Raw genomic sequence first — 20,957 nt, forward strand, 5'->3', positions numbered from 1 at the left:
AAAAAATATATGTACATATGTATGTACATATATATATATGTACATATGTATGCACGTTTGTAATCACATGTGATCGTATTTGCTGTTTGTGGTCATTAATCTCTGGTTTGTGGAGCAGTAAACAACATGGAATTGCCACGAGGCTGTAATATGTAGTGCATGTACTTTTGTATGTATCTGAGTGAAAAAAAATTCTTTGTTGTTGTAAATTATGTACTCAGATTTTAATTTCCGCAACTTCAAATTCACGAAATTGAACTTTGACCGCTCTAGAGGCATTCAAGCGTTTTTTCTTTAGTGCGTTGCGGTGTGAAGCCGAGCTCGGGACTTCAGCTTAGTTGCAATGGACTCGACAGTTACATACGTACATATTTTCGATAAATACACGAAGATCAGTTAATAAAAAATAAGTAAATATCAACAGCGGTCAAGACAGTTCAAGCCTATAACTGTGGACTGTACGGACTTCAACGAAATCGAGCCTCACACGACATTGCAGGGATCATTGAAAGCATTCCACTACTTTCCAGGGATGATTAGCAGCAGTAGACTACATACGTTTCTTACACCCGCTCTATTTTTGAGCTTGTTAGTCAATAATTTCACGGAAGAATAACAAATTTAGAGCAAAAAGCTCCCGAACTAAAGCTCAGCAACTCAACTGGGAAACTCGAGCACTAAAAACTTAGATGTCAACTATAATTTCAGAGAATCTTGAAAGCTCATTAGTGTGGTCTAAAGCTTTGCAAAAAAAATCTTTAAAAATAGTGTTGAACTGGTAACCAGAAAAAGCAATTTTTAAGCGAAAAGCTCTCAAATTAAAAGCGCTCAAGTTAAAAGCTTTCAACACAATAGATCTTACTCACTTTAAAAGCAGCCGTCAAAGAAATTTGTACGCTAAAAAAACGTATTTCCCATCTTAAATTATGGATAATATAATTCAAAAAATTTCAAAACCCCATTTAGTTTGACCTAAAGCTTTGAAAAAGCTTTCAGGGCCTCTTTTGCAAAAAAAGATCCGAATCTTAACAAAAAAATAGTGTTGAACCGTTAACCACAAAAACCGACTTTTAAACGAAAAGCTCTCAAGTCAGCAGCTCTCAACACAATAGATCTTACTCACTTAGGAAGCAGGCGTCAAAGTCGAAAAGCTCTCAAAACAAAATATCTCCCGAGACAAAAGTTCTTAAGTTAAAAGCTTTCAAGAGAAGAGCTCTCAAAAAAAAACTTTGAAAACAACCGTTTCGAAAATGAGTGAAAATACTGAAGAAAATCGCTATATTTTGAAATTTTTGTATAAAAAAGGGAAGAATACCAAGCAAGCCACCAATGAAATTTGTGAAGTCTACGAAGACGATGCTGTATCAGTTCGTGTGTTCGCTCGCTTCCGTTTTGAAAATTTCGATGTGAAAGATGCACTTCACTCAGGTCGATCTATCGTTGAAAAAGTCGATGAAATTATGGAAAACATTAACCAGAACCACGACATCGTATCGGATCATCAAACGGTTTTGAACCATTCAAAAAAGGCTGGCTACAAAAAGAAGCTCGCTGTTTGGGTACCACATGAATTGTCTGTGAAAAATTTAATGGACCGAATTATCATCTACGATTCTTTGCTGAAACGAAATTAAATCGAACCATTTCTGAAACGAATGGTAACAGGAGACGAAAAGTGGATCAAATACGACAATAATGTGCAGAAGAAGGTCATGGTTCAAGCGTGGTGAAACTCAACAAATAGTCATAAACACATTATTGACGCCTCGAAAGATTATGTTGAGTGCTTGGTGGGGTTGGAAAGGAATCATTCATTATGAGCTGCTCCAGCCTGGTCGAACGATTGTTTCTAGATTTTACTGTCAACAACTGATGAGATTGAAGCAAGCAATCGAAAAACACAGCCAGAACTGATCAACAGAAAGGGCTTCATCTCCCATCAGGACAACGCTAGACCACACACATCTTTGATGTCTTGGCAAAAACTGGGAGAGCTTGGCGGAGAAGTTTTGATGCAACCACCATATAGCCTTGACCTTGCATCAGCGGACTAACTGGAAAAGACTTTTTCGACTACCCAATAAATAAAGGGAAGAATACAAGGAACAGCTGTGCTGTGAAATGTGGATCAAGGCGTCAAAAATTCATTTAAATACACATACATATATGAAGAACAGAGAGGACTATATCAAAGACACTAGAACCAGCTGAAATCTCTAGTAGTTGCCATACAGCAGGTGGCATACAACAAAGTTCAATCACTTTTCAAACGATTACTCAACTTCGGGCACAAAGGCATAAACACATACATATACATACAACAAGGTTTGTATGTATGTAATTCACGACCCGCCAAGCTTAAATAAATAATCTACAACCATTGTGACTTCAATTTGTACAGAAATCTCGTTTAAGAGCAAATATACGCACAAAAAGCATCCGGTCATTCAATTTAAATTATACAGTTATTACCTACAACTGGCAATTGTTGCTACTGTTGCATGAACAAGAGATTTGTTGCATGCACTTACTTGTATATTATGTATGGTAGGTATGTATGTAGTAAATAATACAGTAGAATTATTAATAATTATGCAATGTTGCATGTTAGTATATAAGAGTATGGCACATATGTATGTACCATATATGTATATAGTTATTTATATAAACATATGTATGTATGTATGCATGCCGGACACATCATGTCAACACACTCCAAACTGGCTGATATCTAGAGTGATAAGCTAAAATTGTTGTACAAATAAAGCTATTTGCTTAAGCACATACTAAACATATGTACACAATTCCATACATACATTTGTATGTATCTACATACACAACTATAAATGTAAGTACAAATGCGCATTTCTTCTTTACTGATGTTGTAGATATGGTTTAGGCGTATACTTATTTAACTATGAGTACTAAGTGATAGGCGTGAAGATAAAGTGGAAGATACATATGTACATACATATGTACATACATATGTACATATTATGTATGCTCATTCAATTAATGCAGAGACCAGAGTTGGCAAACCCGAAAATTAAAATGTTTAATAAATCAACGTTACAACTTTGCATTGCACTCATTTTTAAATATAATATGTGAGAAAATCGGGATTCCGAAATTGTTACATATCAGTCCCGAAATTCCGGGATTGAAAATTAAGGCTTTGCTGATACAAATTTCTAAATACAGCGGAGGAAATTGAAATCCCGAAAGTTGTATTGCAGTCCCGAAATTTCGGAATTGAAATTAGAGGCATTGCTGATGAAAATTTCTAAATACATACAGGAAATCGAAATTCCGAAAGTTGTGTTGCAGTCCCGAAATTTCGGGACTGAAATTTAAAGCATTGCTTATAAAAACTCAAGTGGCTAAACAAATATTACTTAAGAAAACATGAAAGTTAATTAATTTTACTGTTATTCGTACTTTACAAGTACACATTTAAGTTTGAAGAACTTCAAATTTAGCAGGAAAAAGTAAGAAAATACATATATGTACATACATACATACATATGTACATATAAATACGAAAATAAAACAACAACACAGTATGCATACAAAAAACAAAAAAAAAATTTATAATAAGTGTTACATGGAAATGCAGTCACGCTAAAGAAAAGCAACCCTGAATACCTGTAGTTTGGTCTTTGAAGTCGGAACGGATATACCATAGATGCGAAAAAGGGTTCAAAAGACTACAACAAAAGTATGGTTGATGGCATCTAGGCCGGTAGCTCCAAGTTATTTACTCCAAACTTCGAAACAATAAGACCTTTAGAAATTTTTAATACTTTCTGTATATATGGACATATGTAGCTGTAAAAACCCCAATAAAAACGGAAGCTGATGTCGAGTAATTGCCTTCTGTGCCTTTCTTATCCAACGAAAGCATAACTCTCAACTGTCTCTCGACGACGTTCCTAACTTTGAGGTTGTAAATATGTCATTAAATGACAAAAGATATATGAATTATTAATGACAATGAAAGGGATGCGTGAAAAGGCGAACTTGAAGACTGGCGGAACGTACTCTGTTTTTATGCGGCTCAAATTTCCTAATAGAGAGATTTCAGAGCCAACGTTAGAAAACCTAGCCTAAGAAGTCAGAGTTCGTTTCAGTGAATATCAATAGTATCGGCATACGCTACAAAGTTTAGACCACGAGTTAAGAGAGCTAAGCGCTTCGAATTATAAATAAAGCGAAGTGTAAAGCTTCTCAAAATTCAGCCGGAGACGGCAGTAAAAAATAAATCGGTGATCGGTAAAAGTGGACTAAATGTATATTTAATATTTTTAACTAGTTTCGAGTGACTCGAGGATGTTACCAAGTTAGAAGATCGAGCTCTGACAGGAATGTTGATATAGTTGATAGATTAACCGGCTCTATGGTGGAAATGTCGACATATTTCGATGATTTAGATCACAATAAAGCGAACGAAAGTAGTTTCGAGTGACTAGCGGATGTTAGGAGTTAGAAGATCGAGCTCTGACATAGGAATGTTGATATAGCCAATAAATTGACTAGCTCTACGTGTTAGAAGAACGAGCGCAGAGAATAGGAACTTCGATAAAATTGAAAGATATCGTGAAATCACAAGCTTTTTAACGTTAAAAGATCAGACGTCAATTAAAATCGGAGAAAAGTAACAACAAAAAAACTAGTCGAGTTCAAGGCTTTGAAGGGCTTGGAGTTGCTTTGGCGGCTATCTCGGTACTGTCAATAAAACCGTGCGGTGAATTTGTTTTTAGTTTGTTTTTGTGAAGATGTTGATAATTGCCGACACAATATTTACATACCCCGTTATATAGTATAATACGTGTAGATTATTTTTTCAGTTTATTTTCCGTGCGAAGGGAGGATTTCCATAAAGTTAATTGCTCTCGGGGCACCGAGTATGCGCACACCTACGGACACACCAACGTCTTAATGTTTCTTTAATTTATTTCTTATTATCTGTGATTAATGAGTTCTACACCTGAGGCTGATAGTCAGTTTCGCCGCGATAGTACGAGTCGCGCTGATAACATCAGCATATGAGCAAATACGATATTTCTTATTTATTTGCTTTTATTTTCAAATTGTTTTGCTTGCCAGTATTGCCGCTTGCGTCTGATAAGCGTACCAGATATCTGCTAAGTAGGCATGTGCTTAGAATGTTACCGCTTTGCCCCGGTCTGAAATGAGCCGTAAAGGTGCTAGAGCTACAGCATGATATACACGAGTGAACTGCGTTAAATGATTTGTAAGAGACTGACTGACTACAGCGTCGATAAGCGCGTCGGAGACTGATAACCGCGTTAGAAGAAATAAACTTAAGAAACCCAGTGGAATTTGCTGCCAAACACTTGAAACACAAACTCGCAAAGGTAAAAGGAAAGAGATGATGGCACAAACCATTCTCAAAAAACAAAACGATGAAGGTTGAATCCATCCTTTCTCTCTACCTACTTCGAACTCAAGCTATTCAAAGGCAAACCTGGAGTCGCATGTTTACGTGAGATCCAGTTGGCCTAGGACTTCACTGTCTATAAAACTCTTTACTATGCTAGAGAATCCCTAAAATCTTTTGGTTCTCCTTACTAAAGCGGATGGAGGACAGGTACTCAATGTTAGCTCAGAACAATTAGTGTTTTGAAGAGTCGAAAATAATAGTTGTTTATGAAAATATCAGAATAATACCTGCTTAATGGTTAAGTAAACAAATTGCAACGCTCAAATGAGGATTGGAATAAAACAACACCATTTGGTATGAAAGAGACGTGAAGACTTCAAAGTCCTTTGGCGTAAAGTAAAAATGTGGCACCTTCTGAACAACTGAGACTAAAACTAAGGAAAAATTGTGCGGCCATAGAAAAGATCTCTACTGAAATTAGAGCTCTAACTAGGTACATATGTGGTTCCTTTTCTGGTCAACTGAGACTAAAACACGTGATATATCCAGTTGGCCAAGGACAATACAAATAAAAGCGTCTGAAGTTGAAGTTCCGACATAAAAACCGAGCGAGCTTTTTTCATGAATATCTTTCATGCAACTTAAATATTTTTGAATATCACTTTCTCTCTCTCTCTCTCTCTCTGTGTGTATCCACAAAGCATTGTTTTAATTTATTTTTGTTTTTTATAATATTTATTTTAAACTTAATTTTTTTCAAAAATTTTAAATATGTATCCGATTTCTGATTTAATTTTAATTAAATTTTTTTTTTATTTAAAAATATTATTTTTTTAGCATTATACTATATGCTACTAGTATCTTCCCATTTTTATCGCTTTTGATTTTTATTTAACAAAGTAAATTCAAATAATTTATTATTTTTTTATGTTTAATTTTTTATGTGCTCACTTTTTTATGCTTTTATTTTATATTAATTTTTTGTTTTTGTTTTTTATTTTTTTTTGTTTTTTGTTTTTGTTTTTGTTTTTTTTTGTTTTTGTTTTTTATTTTTTTGTTTTGGTTTTTTATTTTTCTTTTTGTGCTTTTTTTATTTATTTATGTTTTTATATTTTATTTTTCTAATTTTTTATATTTTATTTTTCTAATTTTTTATATTTTATTTTTTTGCTTTATTTATTATATTTTTAATTATCGTCGTTTTTTCATTATTTATTTAATATTTTATTTTATGGTCCTAATTTTGTTATTTTATTAATTTTTTCTGTGTTTTTATTTATTTTTATTTTTTTGTTTGATTTGTTTCATAAATTTGTTCTTTAATAATTAATATTAATGCATAAATTGTTATTCTTTTTATTTATTAATTTTCAATTTTTATTATGTATTTATTAATTTTCATTGGTTTTATTTATTTATTATTTTGTTTTTTATTTAAATATTTTATTTTATCATTATTTTTATTATTTTATTAATATTTTTTATATGTTACTAGTTAATTTACTATTTTTTTAATTTTTATTATTTTGTTTATTAATTTATTATTTTATTTTTTATTATTTATTTGTTTTACTTTTTATTTTTTTATTAAATATTTTATTATTTCTTCATTTCTTATACTTATTTAAATAATTTATTTTTTTATGTTGCCAGTTAATTTACAGTTTCAATTAATTTTTTTACGTTTTATTAATTATTTAAATACTAAAATTTAATAATTAAATATTTTATATTTAATTTTGTTTTTTTGTTATTTATTATTACTTTCATTTTTTATTATTTTCATTTTTTATTTTTATTTATTTTCATTTTACATTTGTTTATTGTTTTTTATTTATTTATTTTGTTTGCTATTTATTAGTATTTGATTATTTATTTACTTACTTTATAATTTTTTTATTCAACTTTCTTTTTATTTTATTTTTCAATTTATCTCATTTTTATAATTTTTTTATAGTTATTTTTTTTTAATTTAATTTAATTTTTATGTTACATTTATTTTTTTATTTTATAATATTTTTTATACATTTTTTTTTTATTTTGTTTCTTATTATTTATTTTTTAGTATAATATTTATTTTTGGCATTATTATTTATTGACTTCATTTTAATATTTATATTATATTTTTTTTTCTTCGCATAAAGTTATTATTATTAATTCCATTTGTTTGTTTTTTATTAATAATTAATATTAATATTTTTTACTGTTCTTTTATTAAATACATACACACATATGTATGTATTTATATTTCTAATATTTTACTTAAATGTTTACTTTTCTATTTGTTTATTATTTATTTTATTTTATTCATACATTATTTATTTATTGTTTTATCACTTATTTAATCTTTTATTATTACTATAACTTTTTATTTTATATTTATTTTTTATATTCTTATTTTTTTTTTTATTTATTTGTTTTATATTTATATTTTTATTTAAATTATTTTAATTTACTTCTCTTTACACCAATTCGCTTCTTCTTTTACAAGCATATACACATAGATGTATGTATGTACATATCTGCTGCTGTCACACATTGACATTTGTAAATTTTTTGTTATTTAAATTTCCACGTTTTATTCATTGCTCTGCTTCCTTTTTGTGGCTAACACTTGTTCTTCATAATTCATTGATAAGGTGGCGGCGATCTCTCAACCGCAACAATTGCTTTTGAATATATGTACATATGCATAGATAAGTATGTGCACATGTAGATATATATACATATGTATATATGCATGCATGTGAGCAAATATACACATATGTATGTCTGTATGTTATAGACTTATGCTCTTTGTTGTACGCTCATTGATTTCGTGTTAAGCAGCGACTTTACAGAGCAACACCCGCGGTCGGTAGACTTTTGTGCGGTTGGGTATGGTATTTTATTTACAAATTTACATACTTATCTACACATGCACATATAGTATGTTAGGTATTTACATTTTTGCAGCAGACTAGTCGCTAGTGCAGCTAAGAAGGTAAGAGAGCTGAGATGTCATACGCCTTGCAAATCAGCCTTACTGCTATAGAGAAATATACATACCAATGTATATGTACGTGCATAAATATGTAGGTGCATATGTACATATATGCATGTATGTGATAAATAATGTATGTATGTACATATATTTACAAAATAAAAATTCATATGTATGCAGAGTGCATCTGCGACCATCTATGCGATACACGCTGGCTGTCTGCGGTTGCATGTGCACTTACACACAGATATACACCCAAATATGCCCATAAGTACATATTTACATATATGTACAGATACGTGCATATGTTTGTAAGCATATGCAGTTATGCGTTTTTTTGCTATGCATATATGTACATATGTAGATATGTATGTATGTGTGTATGTATGTATGTAAAAACGCATGTGCATGCACTTGTTTGCCTGTATATATATATATACATATGTGTACATAAATGTAAATATACAACGATTTGCATGCATGTACATATGTACATACATATGCGCCGCACTTGCACATTTGTTTGTTTTTTTCCTTTGTTTCTGTGGTTTATTTGTGTACATTTCATTTGATTAATATGAGTATTTTCATTAATTTTTATAAATCATTGTTGTTTTTGGTTGGTCGCCGGTCGCCTATCACCGTTGTCGTTCGTCTTGAGTCGCTGATTGTTTGTTTGTTGTTATTGTATGTGCTGCTGTTGTTGTTGTACGTGTTATCGCAACGCTCCGACTATGTACAATCCGATTCATTCTTCGTCCATTAAATCCAATTAATCCCTGATGTGGCGTCCCTCACAAATGTTGCTCCATGCGAAATCCACACACACACACACACACAAACGCGCGTACACACAGAGTTATGTGTATAATCATATATAGAGGTATGCACAAAGGCAAATCCCGGCTATTAAAAAGTCATACAGTAGTAGTATTTACTTAAAACAAAAAAACAAAAAAAATATAACAACAACAACAGCGCATGCACAGATTTATATATAAACAAAAAGATCTGTATTAAGTCAAAAAAAAAGATCGCCACTTATGCATTTGTGCAAATGAAAATATGTAGACATATACAATATACGTATGTATGTATGTTTATAGTACTATATATGCAAAATAGTAGTAATTATTTACTTTGTATATAAACGCACTTAATTCCCACAACACAATTTTGTTTATTTATTTAATTATATGCATATTGTATATGTACATATCTATATTTATATATAAATATTTTTTTCTTTAACTGCACACAATTACTACGACACCGTTATTTTGGCGCTTTTTACAAAAAAAAATTATAATTTTTTTATATTAAACACATTTTGTAATTTTTTTTTAGCACTCATATTATAGAGCTGTGTACATATGTATATACACATACACAAAAGCACAAATATATTCTCTTTACATGTACATATGCATATGTAAGAACGAACAACCGTCTGCGGAAACACCAACTCGTTCGAAATGCAAAAACGCACTAATTCCACCCATCGATGGACCGGCCTTTCGCACTGAAAACCGAATGAAAACTTTTTCGAACTTTCGTACATAAAACACACACGCATACACACACATGCATAAACATATACAGCAGCAAAGCAAAGATCGTAACACGAGCAATGTGCTTGAGATCGTAAACGAAGAGCGAACTTGCAGTGAGCGTGAAGATCAACGAGTACAAAAATGCATGAAAAGAGCGTGGCAAGCAAGAGCGTAAAGCGCAATGTACAGAACAGCAGATAACGAGCAGAGAAGAGTAAAGAGAGCGTACCGCAAGCGTGAAAATTATTGACAAACTAGGAAAAACGTTAACTGCGGTTGCACCGATGCTATAATGCCCTTCACAAGGAAAAAAGTTGTCTATGCAAGATCTTATTTTGATCTTTTTTGTTGTTGTTGCGCCAGAATTCTGCCGATTTGGCAGAATTGACTTGCCCGAATAAAAAAAATCCGGGTTCGTTCCAGTTCCGTAGAACCGACTGTCGTGGGAATTTTATGGTCGGTCAGTCAGCTATATGCTATAGTGATCCGATCTGAACACTTTCTTCGGAGATTATATTATTGCCTTGGGCAGTCATCTATGTCAAATTTCGTGAAGACAACTCGTCAAATGGAAGAGTTTTCCATACAAGCATTTGATTCCGATCGTACAGTTTGTATGGCAGCTATAAGCTATAGTGATCCAATCTGAACACTTTCTTCAGAGATTGCACTATTCCGTCAGACTTAGACTCTTGCTAAATTTTGTGAAGATATCGCATCAATTGAAAAAGTTTTGTATGGCAGCTATGTATATGCTATAGTGATCCAAATCGGCGACTCCAACAAATGAGTAGCTTCTTGGAGATCAAAGGACGTGATCAGAATGATTTCAGAGTGATAACGCAAAAACAGGAATTCTTTCACGTATGTATATGGGATCTCCGAGCTTTCCATCCGAGTGCTGCAAACTTCGTGGCAAAATTAATACCCGGTTAAGGGTATAATGAGCACTGTCATATAAGGTGAGACAATCCCTAGGTGATAATTGCTTTTCGCACATGCTGCAGAGAGAGAGAACAGTGTGGACTAACAACAGCGAAGAGAGCATTTATTTAAGAGCATGAGAGTGTACGAGAGGTGAGCGTCCAACGAAGGATACAATAACGAAAATGGACTAAGAGCTATCAAATTTGCCATTTTATTGTTGTAACGGAGCCTGATTTCGATACGAACAAGACTTATGAACCCGACAGCATTCCCAAAAACTATTCGAGAGAAAGTTGTATGCCGTTACAATACGAATAAAACTTGTTCCGACAACGCAGGACCGAATGGCAAAGCAGTTGTATTGGCGGTTTTAAGGGGTAAAAGTGCTGTAATAAAGAAGTCAATCTTGAAACCCCGATAGCTCAACTTCAAGCAGCTGTCTGAAAGCTTAAATCCAATCCAAGATATACATATGTATTTGATGTTCCAAAGCATCCAAAACAAAAATAGGAATTTTGAAGACTGTGAAAGACGATACTTTCCTACGAAACCCCTTTTTCTATTTTCTCGACTTACAGATTTTAACACTAGTCTCTTCACAAACTTGTCTCAGAACAATCTCAGATCAGAACCACGCAACTTTCAACAGGTTAAGTGGTACTGGAAAATATCTCATAGGATTGGCTTTGGGTAAGGCTAAAAATTATCTTGACTTTTGTGATGCAGGAGGCCCAAGAAAAGTGCTGTTTCGACAGGGACGGACCATAGAGTGAGTGAGTTTTATTGGGCATTCAAAGCGTTGTTTAGAATCATGCAGGGGCTTATATGTATATTTGGTATATCGGTGTCCATTCTGGATAAAGAACAAAGTTCCGCAAGGTCAATCTAGATTCGTGAGGGGAGAATATCTCGCAATTATTCAACGCTCTTGGAAGTGGAGATCTTTGATGAGGCGACATTCATCGCTTGGTTTGCGCACTGGGTTTCAATAATAGAACCGCTGTTCTGTTTCCCATATTTTTGGAAATTTGAGAAGAGCTAGAGAGAAAAACTTACAGAATATGTTACTCTCACTGTGCAGACGGATGAGAACAGTGAGTTTAGGTAGGTAAAAAGTAGTAAAATATACCTTTGTAAAAAAGTACTATTACAAAAAAGTAGTATTGCAAAAGACAATAGAAATGTACCTTTGTAGAAAAGTACTTTTACAAAAAAGTAGTATTGCAAAAGGCAGTATTGACAAAAGTAGTATTGCAAAAAGTAGTAGTGGTAATTTCTGTAATGGTAGTAAATAGTTGGAATTCAAAAAAGTAGTACTTTAAAAAAGATTATCAGTAATAAAAAGTAGTATTTGTGAAAATGTGTAGTAAAAGTAGTTCACAATTAGTAGCAACAGTAAAAAAGTGTTGTATTAGTAGTAAAATATAGTAGTATTATAAAAAGTAGTGGTAATAATTCCTGTAATAATCGTAATAGTTCGAACACAAAAAAGTAATATTAGTAATATAAATAGTGAACTAAAAAAGTTGCCTTCTAAAAAAGTAGTAATAATTCCTGTAATAGTAGTAAATAGTTTGAGTACTAAATAGTAGTATTGTAAAATAGCAGTAATAATTCCTGTAATTTTACTACAAATTAGTAGTAAAGTGTTGAAATAGTAATAAAATGTTGTTTCTGTTGTAGCGACAGAATACTGCCGAGTTGAGAGTCCTTGAGCGGATAAAAAAAGATTAAGATTCGTTCCAGTTACATACATACATAGACCCGACTGTCGTGGGAACGGTAGTAGTAGTGAAATGTAGTAGTAGTAGTAGAAAAAAGTAGTAGGAGTAGTAGAAAAAGTAGTAGTAGTAGTAAAAAAAAAAGTCGTAGTAGTTGCAGAAAAAAGTAGTAGGAGTAGTAGTAACATGTAGTAGTGGTAGTAAAATGTGATAGTAGTAGTAAAATGTAGTAGTAGTAGTAAAATGTAGTAGTAGTATTTAGCAACATTTAGTAGTAATAGTAGTAAAATGTAGTAGTAGTAAAAATGTTGTGGTAGTAGTAAGGAGTAGTACAAGTAGCAGTAAATAGTAGTAAATAGTTTGTGTAGTGGTAGTGAGTAGAAATGATAATGGTTCTGGAGCAGTTCAATAGTGAAAGGTCATTTGTTTACAATAGTAGTTAAACAAGGCTACATGCAGTCATCAAAGAGACTTTCTTACTTCGTTTTACTTTTATTTCTTCGATTATTTCAAATTAACTCTAAGCTTAACATAAATGCCGTTTCGAAAGACAGAAAAATGTACGATTTCAAACACTGGAAAGGCCAATCAAAAAGCAATGGAAATGGTGTGAAGGACGGAACAATGAAATGATGTGTGAAAACTTAAAATTTGGAAAAAAATCAAAAAGGGCAAATTTTCACAACCTTAATTATGTAAATATGTTACAATTTCATTCCTTAAATTTCTTAATCACAATCTCTTCGTAGTAGGGCCGACAATTCAGACGTACATTAAGGCGAGCGCATAACAAAAATATGCCCGACAATTTGCGATGTATCGAATAGATTTCCTCTGGCGGTGGGCATAGGCGATGGGCAATCATTGTTGGTACTAAATGGGCAATACGTTCAGTGGTATTCTGTAGATAACGCGTTTTATGACACGTTTAAAGTAAAAAAACAATATTTTTCACATATGCGATTTCAAAAAAGTTAAGAGAAAATTAACAACACTTACTTGTTTACCAAAATCGAAATCGCCGTCGAAACGGAACATTTCGCCCAATATCATTACGGCGTCGATATGCGCCTCCTCCATTTGTTTGGTTTCATAGCCAGTGAGGAAACCCATTTCACGTGACATGAGCAAAACGCCATCACGGTTGCCTTCCACGGCATTTATAATTATCTGCAAAATGTAATTTTTTAATATTTAGGAGTAAAGTGAAAGTCTAAACATGACAGACGTACCTGTCGATAGTTTTTTATGAATTTCTTTTGGTAAAAACGTGTTGAACCGAAATCAATTAACATTAGGCGCTTGGTATCAACATCGTAAAGAAAGTTCGACCAATTGGGATCTGTTTGCATGCACTCTATTTCGAATAGTTCGCGCAAACAAAGCTTTAGCACCGACGAACCAATGTGATGACGATGCTCATAGCTGAAAAGAGATGAGATAAGTTTAAGAATTCCTAATTAATAATTTTGGCGTAAAAAATAAACATTGTTATTGTAGTGATGACCATGTATGCACTGCTATAGACAGCATAGTGGTTCAAACAATCTTAGTTCCCACAACATCGGGTCTAAGTAACCGGAACGGAGCCGGCTGCCAACAGGGCACTATTCCTCAAAATTACTTCAGGAATGTTTTCTGTTGCCACAACAACAACATAAAATTAGCAAATATCGCAGTATCTCACCTTAAGTCAAAACACTTGTCCAGTGGCACACCCGGCACCAATTCTGTAGTGAGCACACTACCTGTGGTCAAATCTTTAATAACTGCAGGCACATAGTATTCTGGATAAGGAGTAATCATTTGTTTAAATTTGTCAGTATACTCAGCTTCGCGAGTATAATCTACTTCCCAGTTGAGTTCACGCTTGGCTACCTACAATTCAGAGCGATATACATGTTTAAATTTAACTTTCTTTATAAGTTATTCGAACGCTCACCTGAACTACATTGTCGATGAAAACGCCATGCGGGAATACATCCCACACTTTTAGCATGCCTACTAAGTTATCAATATCACTCCCGATACTTTGCGCTACGCCAGGATACTGAATTTTTATAGCCACTTGCATGCCGTTTTTCAGTGTTGCGCGATGCACCTGTATAATTAGAGGCTTAAATTCATAAACATTTCTACAATAATGCTTTACACACATTACCTGACCAATGGAGGCAGCAGCAAATGGTTTATCGTCGAAAGATTCCAGCAGATCACGCCAGTCGGCACCTAATTGTGTGTTCATCACACGTTCTACCTGCCAATCTGGCATGTAGTCGGCCGCTTGGCGTACACGTTCAAAAGCTTTTGCTAACTGCGGTGACACCACATTCGAATCTTGTATGCTAAGTATTTGGCCGATTTTCAATGCTGCACCGCGTACCTTGCAAAGTGTGTCCACAATGCGTTCAGCATTGGCTGGACTTAATAAAGCCTCTTTTAAATTTTTGGAACCGCCCAGGCCGAGCGCACCTTTGGTTAATTCATTTATGGTGCCGACACCTAAACCAGCGAATAATCCACCAAAGGAAGCCATGCGACCGAAACGACTAGATGGGACACGTCGTTGTTTCGCAACTTTGCTTAGAGTTGGTAATTCGATTGCTGACGTGTGCTGAGCAGTATCTGTCGTCGTTTCCGTTTGTCCTGCGATAGCTTTTAATATATTCTCCACGTAAACTGTATCAGCTTTTACGGCGCTAGTTACAGGTTTTGTGTCAGCCGTGGTAGCTGTAACTATGGTGCCTGTTGTTGCTGCGGTAGCAGCTGCAATTGTTTCAGTTTTTTGCACACTATCATCTTTAACTTGCTTATGCTGTGTTACTGGTGTACGCAAGTTTATATGACGATCCTTATTTCGTTTGGATAATATATCTTGCAGCTCATTTAATGTTATCGAAGATATATCCAAGTGTTCAGCATCCAATTGGCCAGCCGCTTTATTGCCATCACAATTACTAGCACTTATATTAACACTCGTATTTGGTTTCAAGCTACTTGGCTGCTGCTTGTCACCAACATTGCTGCCATCGAAAGCGTCACTCATTGCACGCTGCAATTTTTGCTGACTCATACGCAAATCGCAAGGCTGTTTCGCAACAACTAATTGCCGTAAACCTTCAATTACAACACAAGTACGTTCACTGGTTTCCTGCAGCAATTGTTGCAATCTTTTGAATTCTTCAGCAGGTTCTTCACCAACTTTTTGAATATAATTTGCACTCTGCTGTAGATTACCTTGCAAAAGTTCGCGTACACTCGACTGATTCCAACGGTTTTTACATAGTGTGCTCTGCTCGCGACATAACGCCTCCACTACCAATTGTATGCCCCGCAATACAGCGAGAGCATCTTGTGCCGAACGAGCCATACTTGTTTTCCGCAGCGATGATTCACACGCAAAGAATTAATATTGTTTTCGATTATTTTGCACGTAAAACATTTGTTTTACTTAATTATTTGTGGAGTTTATGATTTTTTATTCCAGCTTCTATTTTAATGCGTACAAGTTTTTTCTAACGGTTGCGAAACGAATGAAAATTAACAGAAATGGCGCACAGCAGGTAAAATGAGGTTATGCCGTTAGTTTGACGAACAGCTGATCGTTATTTACGTACGATTGACAACAGAGCATGCCAAGAATATTGGTACAGCGGACTTTTAATTTTTTAGACCTGACGCTGAAAATTGCAAAAACTTAGTTAATTTTGTATGAAATAAAAAAAATATAAAAAATAAAAATATTACTTTAGCGAAAATAGCTATTGTACATAAATATAAAAAAAAAATACTTTAAAATATTTAAAAGCAAAACAATTTAAAAAAAGTTAGAACATCGTTTTAGCTGTAGAAAATATTTGTTTTTAATAGTTCTTGTTTAGCACCGATTTTACTTACTGAATATAGGTGACAATTCAGTAAAGAAAATTTATTTAAGTACAATAAATTTCATTAAAATGTTTTCATATACATATTTTCAGTGGAATATTTTTTTGTGAGTTCTAATAAAATTGCAATATAAGTACATACATTTTTTTATAAAGCTATGCTTAAGACCACCAACTTATAAGCATAACCGATTTATAATTGAAGCCTATAGGTTCAATTTATAAAAAAAAATTATTTCTATAGCTTTTACAAAATTCACATTTTCTGTTTGGTAAATAGCGAATATTGCTATATACAGCCATGTTATATATTTAATTTTTAATTTTTGTAGTTCTAGTTTTATAAGCGCGCTTATTTGGAATTTGCTAAAATATTAACACTATGTTGCATAGCGTATATAAGATTTTATATAAATTTAATTTACCGAATTTGAATTTATCACGATGTTAACAATTTAGCTATTTGTCAATACTAAATTATGAATAATTTTCACTTTTATGCTATTTTTCTTCGACAGCTTCTTGGTTTTTGCTCTCCTGCTCTTTATCACAATTCGCCACGTAATCTTTTTTAATGCGGCCAGCGCGTTCGAACTCAGCATCCATCAGTTCAGCGGCATGTTTATATGTGACAGCTCTGGTAACCGGATCAAATATGCGTAAATGGGGATTTGGCATTGTATTATGCTTTTGACCCAACGATGTATAGCCCTCCTCATATAGACGGCAGTAGGGCACTTGACGCACGAATGTGTAATACCAAATATCGCTATAGCTCCAATCGAGCAGTGGGTTTATACGCATTACACTTGGCCAGCCAGCATCTGTAACCTAAATAATTTTTCATATAAATACATAGAAAATTAAAAATTTCAATATTTTTGTAAACATACCTGCATAGGATTTAAATTCTCACAATATGGATCCGTGCGTCGTGTGCCCATGAATATAGCACGTATCTCTGGCTTTTCTTCGAGTATCTGCGTCAACACATCCTTTATACAACCTTTGCGCCTTATTAAATCTATATTATAGCGTCTTTCGCAATGTAGCACCACAGCTTCGACCTCTTCAAAACTGTTTTCCGACTCAATATACAATACTGGCACGCGTATATGACTGATACATTTGTTGCGTTTAAAGAAGGCTTGCAATAAGTCCAGCAAAACAGTGCAATCTTTTCCGCCGTTAAACGATATCATCCATTCGTCCGCTTGATACATATGCAGAGCTTGAGCAAAGAACTGTAGGAGCACGCAACATCGTTTTTTAAATGTTTCTGTTATTCGTATATGGTATAATACTTACCGCAAAAGCTTCCTTTTCTAAAGTTTCAACACGCCTGATAGCACAGTGATCTGGTTTAACATTTTCTGTCTCCGTTGTTTTGGCAAGTAAGGAACTGATAAGAGCATCGCGTTCAGAGCGTTTAATTTGTTTGGACACGCAGTGCAACAAATTGCCGATATTCGTCATTTTTTACCTATTTTATAGCGTACGCTTTTATTTTAACTATTTTGTTCTATAAAATATCTGAAAGTTAAATAAATCGTAAATCCCTTTGCAACTTTATTGCAACGACACTACTGATATGGAAATGCCAGTAGGTTTCTATTTAAAATAATCTTTAGTTGCACCAGTTTGTTCACAAGTACAGAATCACTTTAAGATTGAATAATAACTGAATATGCATGTATGTACAAATATGGCAATTTTGTCAAGAACTTTTTAAAACCACTTTATATTTCAAGTATTTCGTCTGTACGTGCGAGTATCAACTATAGACAAATAAGTAAACAAAGGGCTTTTATCACATCTGGGTACTTGAATATAACATGGATTAAAAAATAAAAATAATGAGCGCTGATTTAACTGTGTCGCTGAAGTAGATTAAAATGGAGTGTAAAAATAAGCATGCGCATATGTATAAATATCACCATCACACTGCTACATTTGCTCATACAGATGAGAAGTCAAGCCAATTTGGCAGTACCCAACTTCATTTATTAATTGCGAAAATCATGATGATTTTGTAGAAAGTGTGAACATTTTTAAAAATGCTTCAATAGTTACATCACATCTAACGCTCTCAATTAATCTCAATCTCTTTATCAGTTAGCTGTAAGCAAGCGAACTATGTATGAAATTGGACTCACCACAACTTCAGGACCATAGATTGAAAACTCTGAAAGTTTTTTTAATGAAATTTATGTAATTTTAAAAAAGTTTCTATTTCATCGCTTTTTTAGCGAACTTTGCACTACTCTTCAAGAATTTATCAAAAGTAAAGCATGTTTCCAATTGACGCTACCAGCTGCACGAAGTAAATAATTTTTGAAGCACAGAAAATAGAAGTTGCGCGTAAATCAAATCGGCTGTTGAAACGAAATAAAATTTAATTTAAAAACTCTATTGAATATGTATATTTTTGTAGCTTTTCTCGACTTTTTTCTTGACAGCAAACATTTAGCCAACACAGCTGATTGGTTTTGTGTACAGCGAAATGTGACACTGAATATGTGTATTTTCGATGCATACCTGCGTTAGTGATGTAACTACTTTAAGTACCGAGTACGAGTACTTTTTTCTAACGTATACAAAAGTTTCGGTTAGAATTGTTAAGAAACTCACAGAAACCTTAACAGAAATCGAAGGTAGCGCTGTTGGGCAACTTACTGGTGATTTAACCGATAGGAGGCTTGCAGAGTAATAATAACATGAATATTAAAAAAAAGAACAATACACAAATTTAAAAAAATTGTAATAAAAAAACTTAAAACGAAAACGAAATATTAATATGGTGTTTTAAATTTTTATTAATTTTTTTTTTTGTAGAAGAAACACTTAAAAAATTGAATTTCCTTTAAAATAAACTGTTTTTTTAAGTTTTTTAATTCATGTTTTTTTTTGTAAATTGAAAAGTAAACATTTTTTAATAAAAGAATTAAAAATATTTAATTACACTTTTTTCATTTTCTAAAAAAAAATATAAAAAATGTAATTGTAAAAATAAATTTAATAGTAAAAAATTTAAAAAAATGTATACGCATTATTTTTGAGAATGAAAATTTAAAACACAATTTTTTTACTATTTTTTTTTGTAAAAAGGAAAAAAAACATTTTTTAATCAAACAAATTTAAAAAATTTAATTTTCTTTAAAAAAAAATGTTTGTTTTTATATTTTTATACATAATTTCTTATTTTTTTTGTAAATTGAAAAGTCAACATTTTTTAATAAAAGAATTAAAAAATATTTAATTACACTTTTTTCATTTTCTTAAAAAAATATGAAAAATGTAATTGTAAAAACAATTTCTATAGGAAAAAATTTAAAAAATGTATACGCATTATTTTTGAATTTTTTTTATTAAAAAATAGCGTTTTAAACTTTTATTCCTTTTTTTGTAAATTGAAAAAAAAAACATTTTTTAATGAGAAACACTTAAAAAATTTAATTTGCTTTAAAAAAATTGTTTTTTTTTAAGTTTTTTAATTCTTGTTTTTTTTTGTAAATTTTTATAAAAAAAAAACTTTAAAAATATTTAATTAAATTTTTTTAAATTTTCTTAAAAAAAAATATAAAAAGTGTAATTGTAAAAATAAATTTAATAGTAAAAAATTAAAAAAATGTATACGCATTATTTTTTAATTTTTTTTATTAAAAAATAGTGTTTTAATTTTTTTTATTATTTTGTGTTTAAAAAAATCTTTTTTTAATATAAAAAGACTAAAAAATTGTTTATAAAAAAATTTTAAAAAGAAAGAAAGATCTATTTATATATAACGTAAATTTTTTCACTTTTTCATTTGCACATTTGTATGTATGTATGTCAGTATGTTTGCACGCAGTAAAAGCTTATTTGAATTTCGATGGGAAAAATTTATTTTTCAAGTTAACACGTTCAATAGCGCAATACCGTCATTATTTATATTAAGTGCAGACATGTATGCATGTCTGTATGTATGTGCGCGCTTTATGGTTTAGTCACAACGAAGATGTTTGAGATTGCCTGATTTGAACTGGTGCACGCTTCGCATTTTAAATTTGTGGGAGACGTATTTTATCGTCAGCTTAAGTGTACGTATGTATGTATGTATGTATGTACATATGCGCTTATGGATGTAGGACAAGAAATAAAAATTACAAAGAAAAAAATTATAAAATGAAAAAAAAGATTTTTCTTAAAAAATAAGATTAAAAAATTATTAAAAAATATTTTTTTCTTTTAAAATATTTTTTTGCTTTTAAATTTTTTTTTTTTAATTTTGTTTTTTTAAAAATATCATGTATTCATAGATGTAGGGCAAAAATAAAAATGTTAAGAAAAATTTTTTAATCAAATAAAAAAAAAAATCATTTAAAAAAATATGCATGGGAACATACTATGTGTTTACTGTTGATGTATGTACATATGTATGTATGTAGCACAAAAAAATATTAATGAAAATTGAAAAAAAATATTAAAAAAATATATATGTAT

At 32.1% G+C, this 20,957-nt stretch overlaps 2 protein-coding genes across 3 annotated transcripts; both read right to left on the reverse strand.

Annotated features, from left to right (window-relative positions):
• Positions 1–13,042: 13,042 nt before the first annotated feature.
• On the reverse strand, positions 13,043–18,708 carry LOC120774118 (atypical kinase COQ8B, mitochondrial). The gene is made up of 7 exons (XM_040103479.1): positions 18,632–18,708; positions 14,750–16,268; positions 14,531–14,689; positions 14,276–14,466; positions 13,821–14,013; positions 13,588–13,758; positions 13,043–13,489 (listed from the first exon to the last, which is right to left on the reverse strand). The coding sequence occupies exons 2-7, from the start codon at positions 15,956–15,958 to the stop codon at positions 13,301–13,303; spliced, it is 2,112 nt and encodes a 703-aa protein (XP_039959413.1). The 5' UTR covers positions 15,959–16,268; positions 18,632–18,708; the 3' UTR covers positions 13,043–13,300.
• On the reverse strand, positions 16,444–18,717 carry LOC120774119 (FAD synthase). Of its 2 annotated transcripts, none has more exons than XM_040103480.1 (4): positions 18,632–18,717; positions 17,784–18,008; positions 17,369–17,719; positions 16,444–17,306 (listed from the first exon to the last, which is right to left on the reverse strand). In XM_040103480.1, exons 2-4 carry the CDS (start codon positions 17,949–17,951, stop codon positions 16,977–16,979), a joined length of 849 nt encoding a protein of 282 aa, XP_039959414.1. In that variant the 5' UTR covers positions 17,952–18,008; positions 18,632–18,717; the 3' UTR covers positions 16,444–16,976. The 2 variants fall into 2 exon arrangements, with proteins under 2 accessions (XP_039959414.1, XP_039959416.1); XM_040103482.1 differs by having other exon boundaries at positions 17,784–17,958; positions 18,632–18,713.
• Positions 18,718–20,957: the final 2,240 nt, after the last annotated feature.

Source organism: Bactrocera tryoni, chromosome 4 (assembly GCF_016617805.1).
Source record: "Bactrocera tryoni isolate S06 chromosome 4, CSIRO_BtryS06_freeze2, whole genome shotgun sequence".
In the NCBI taxonomy this organism is placed as follows: Eukaryota; Metazoa; Arthropoda; class Insecta; order Diptera; family Tephritidae; genus Bactrocera; species Bactrocera tryoni.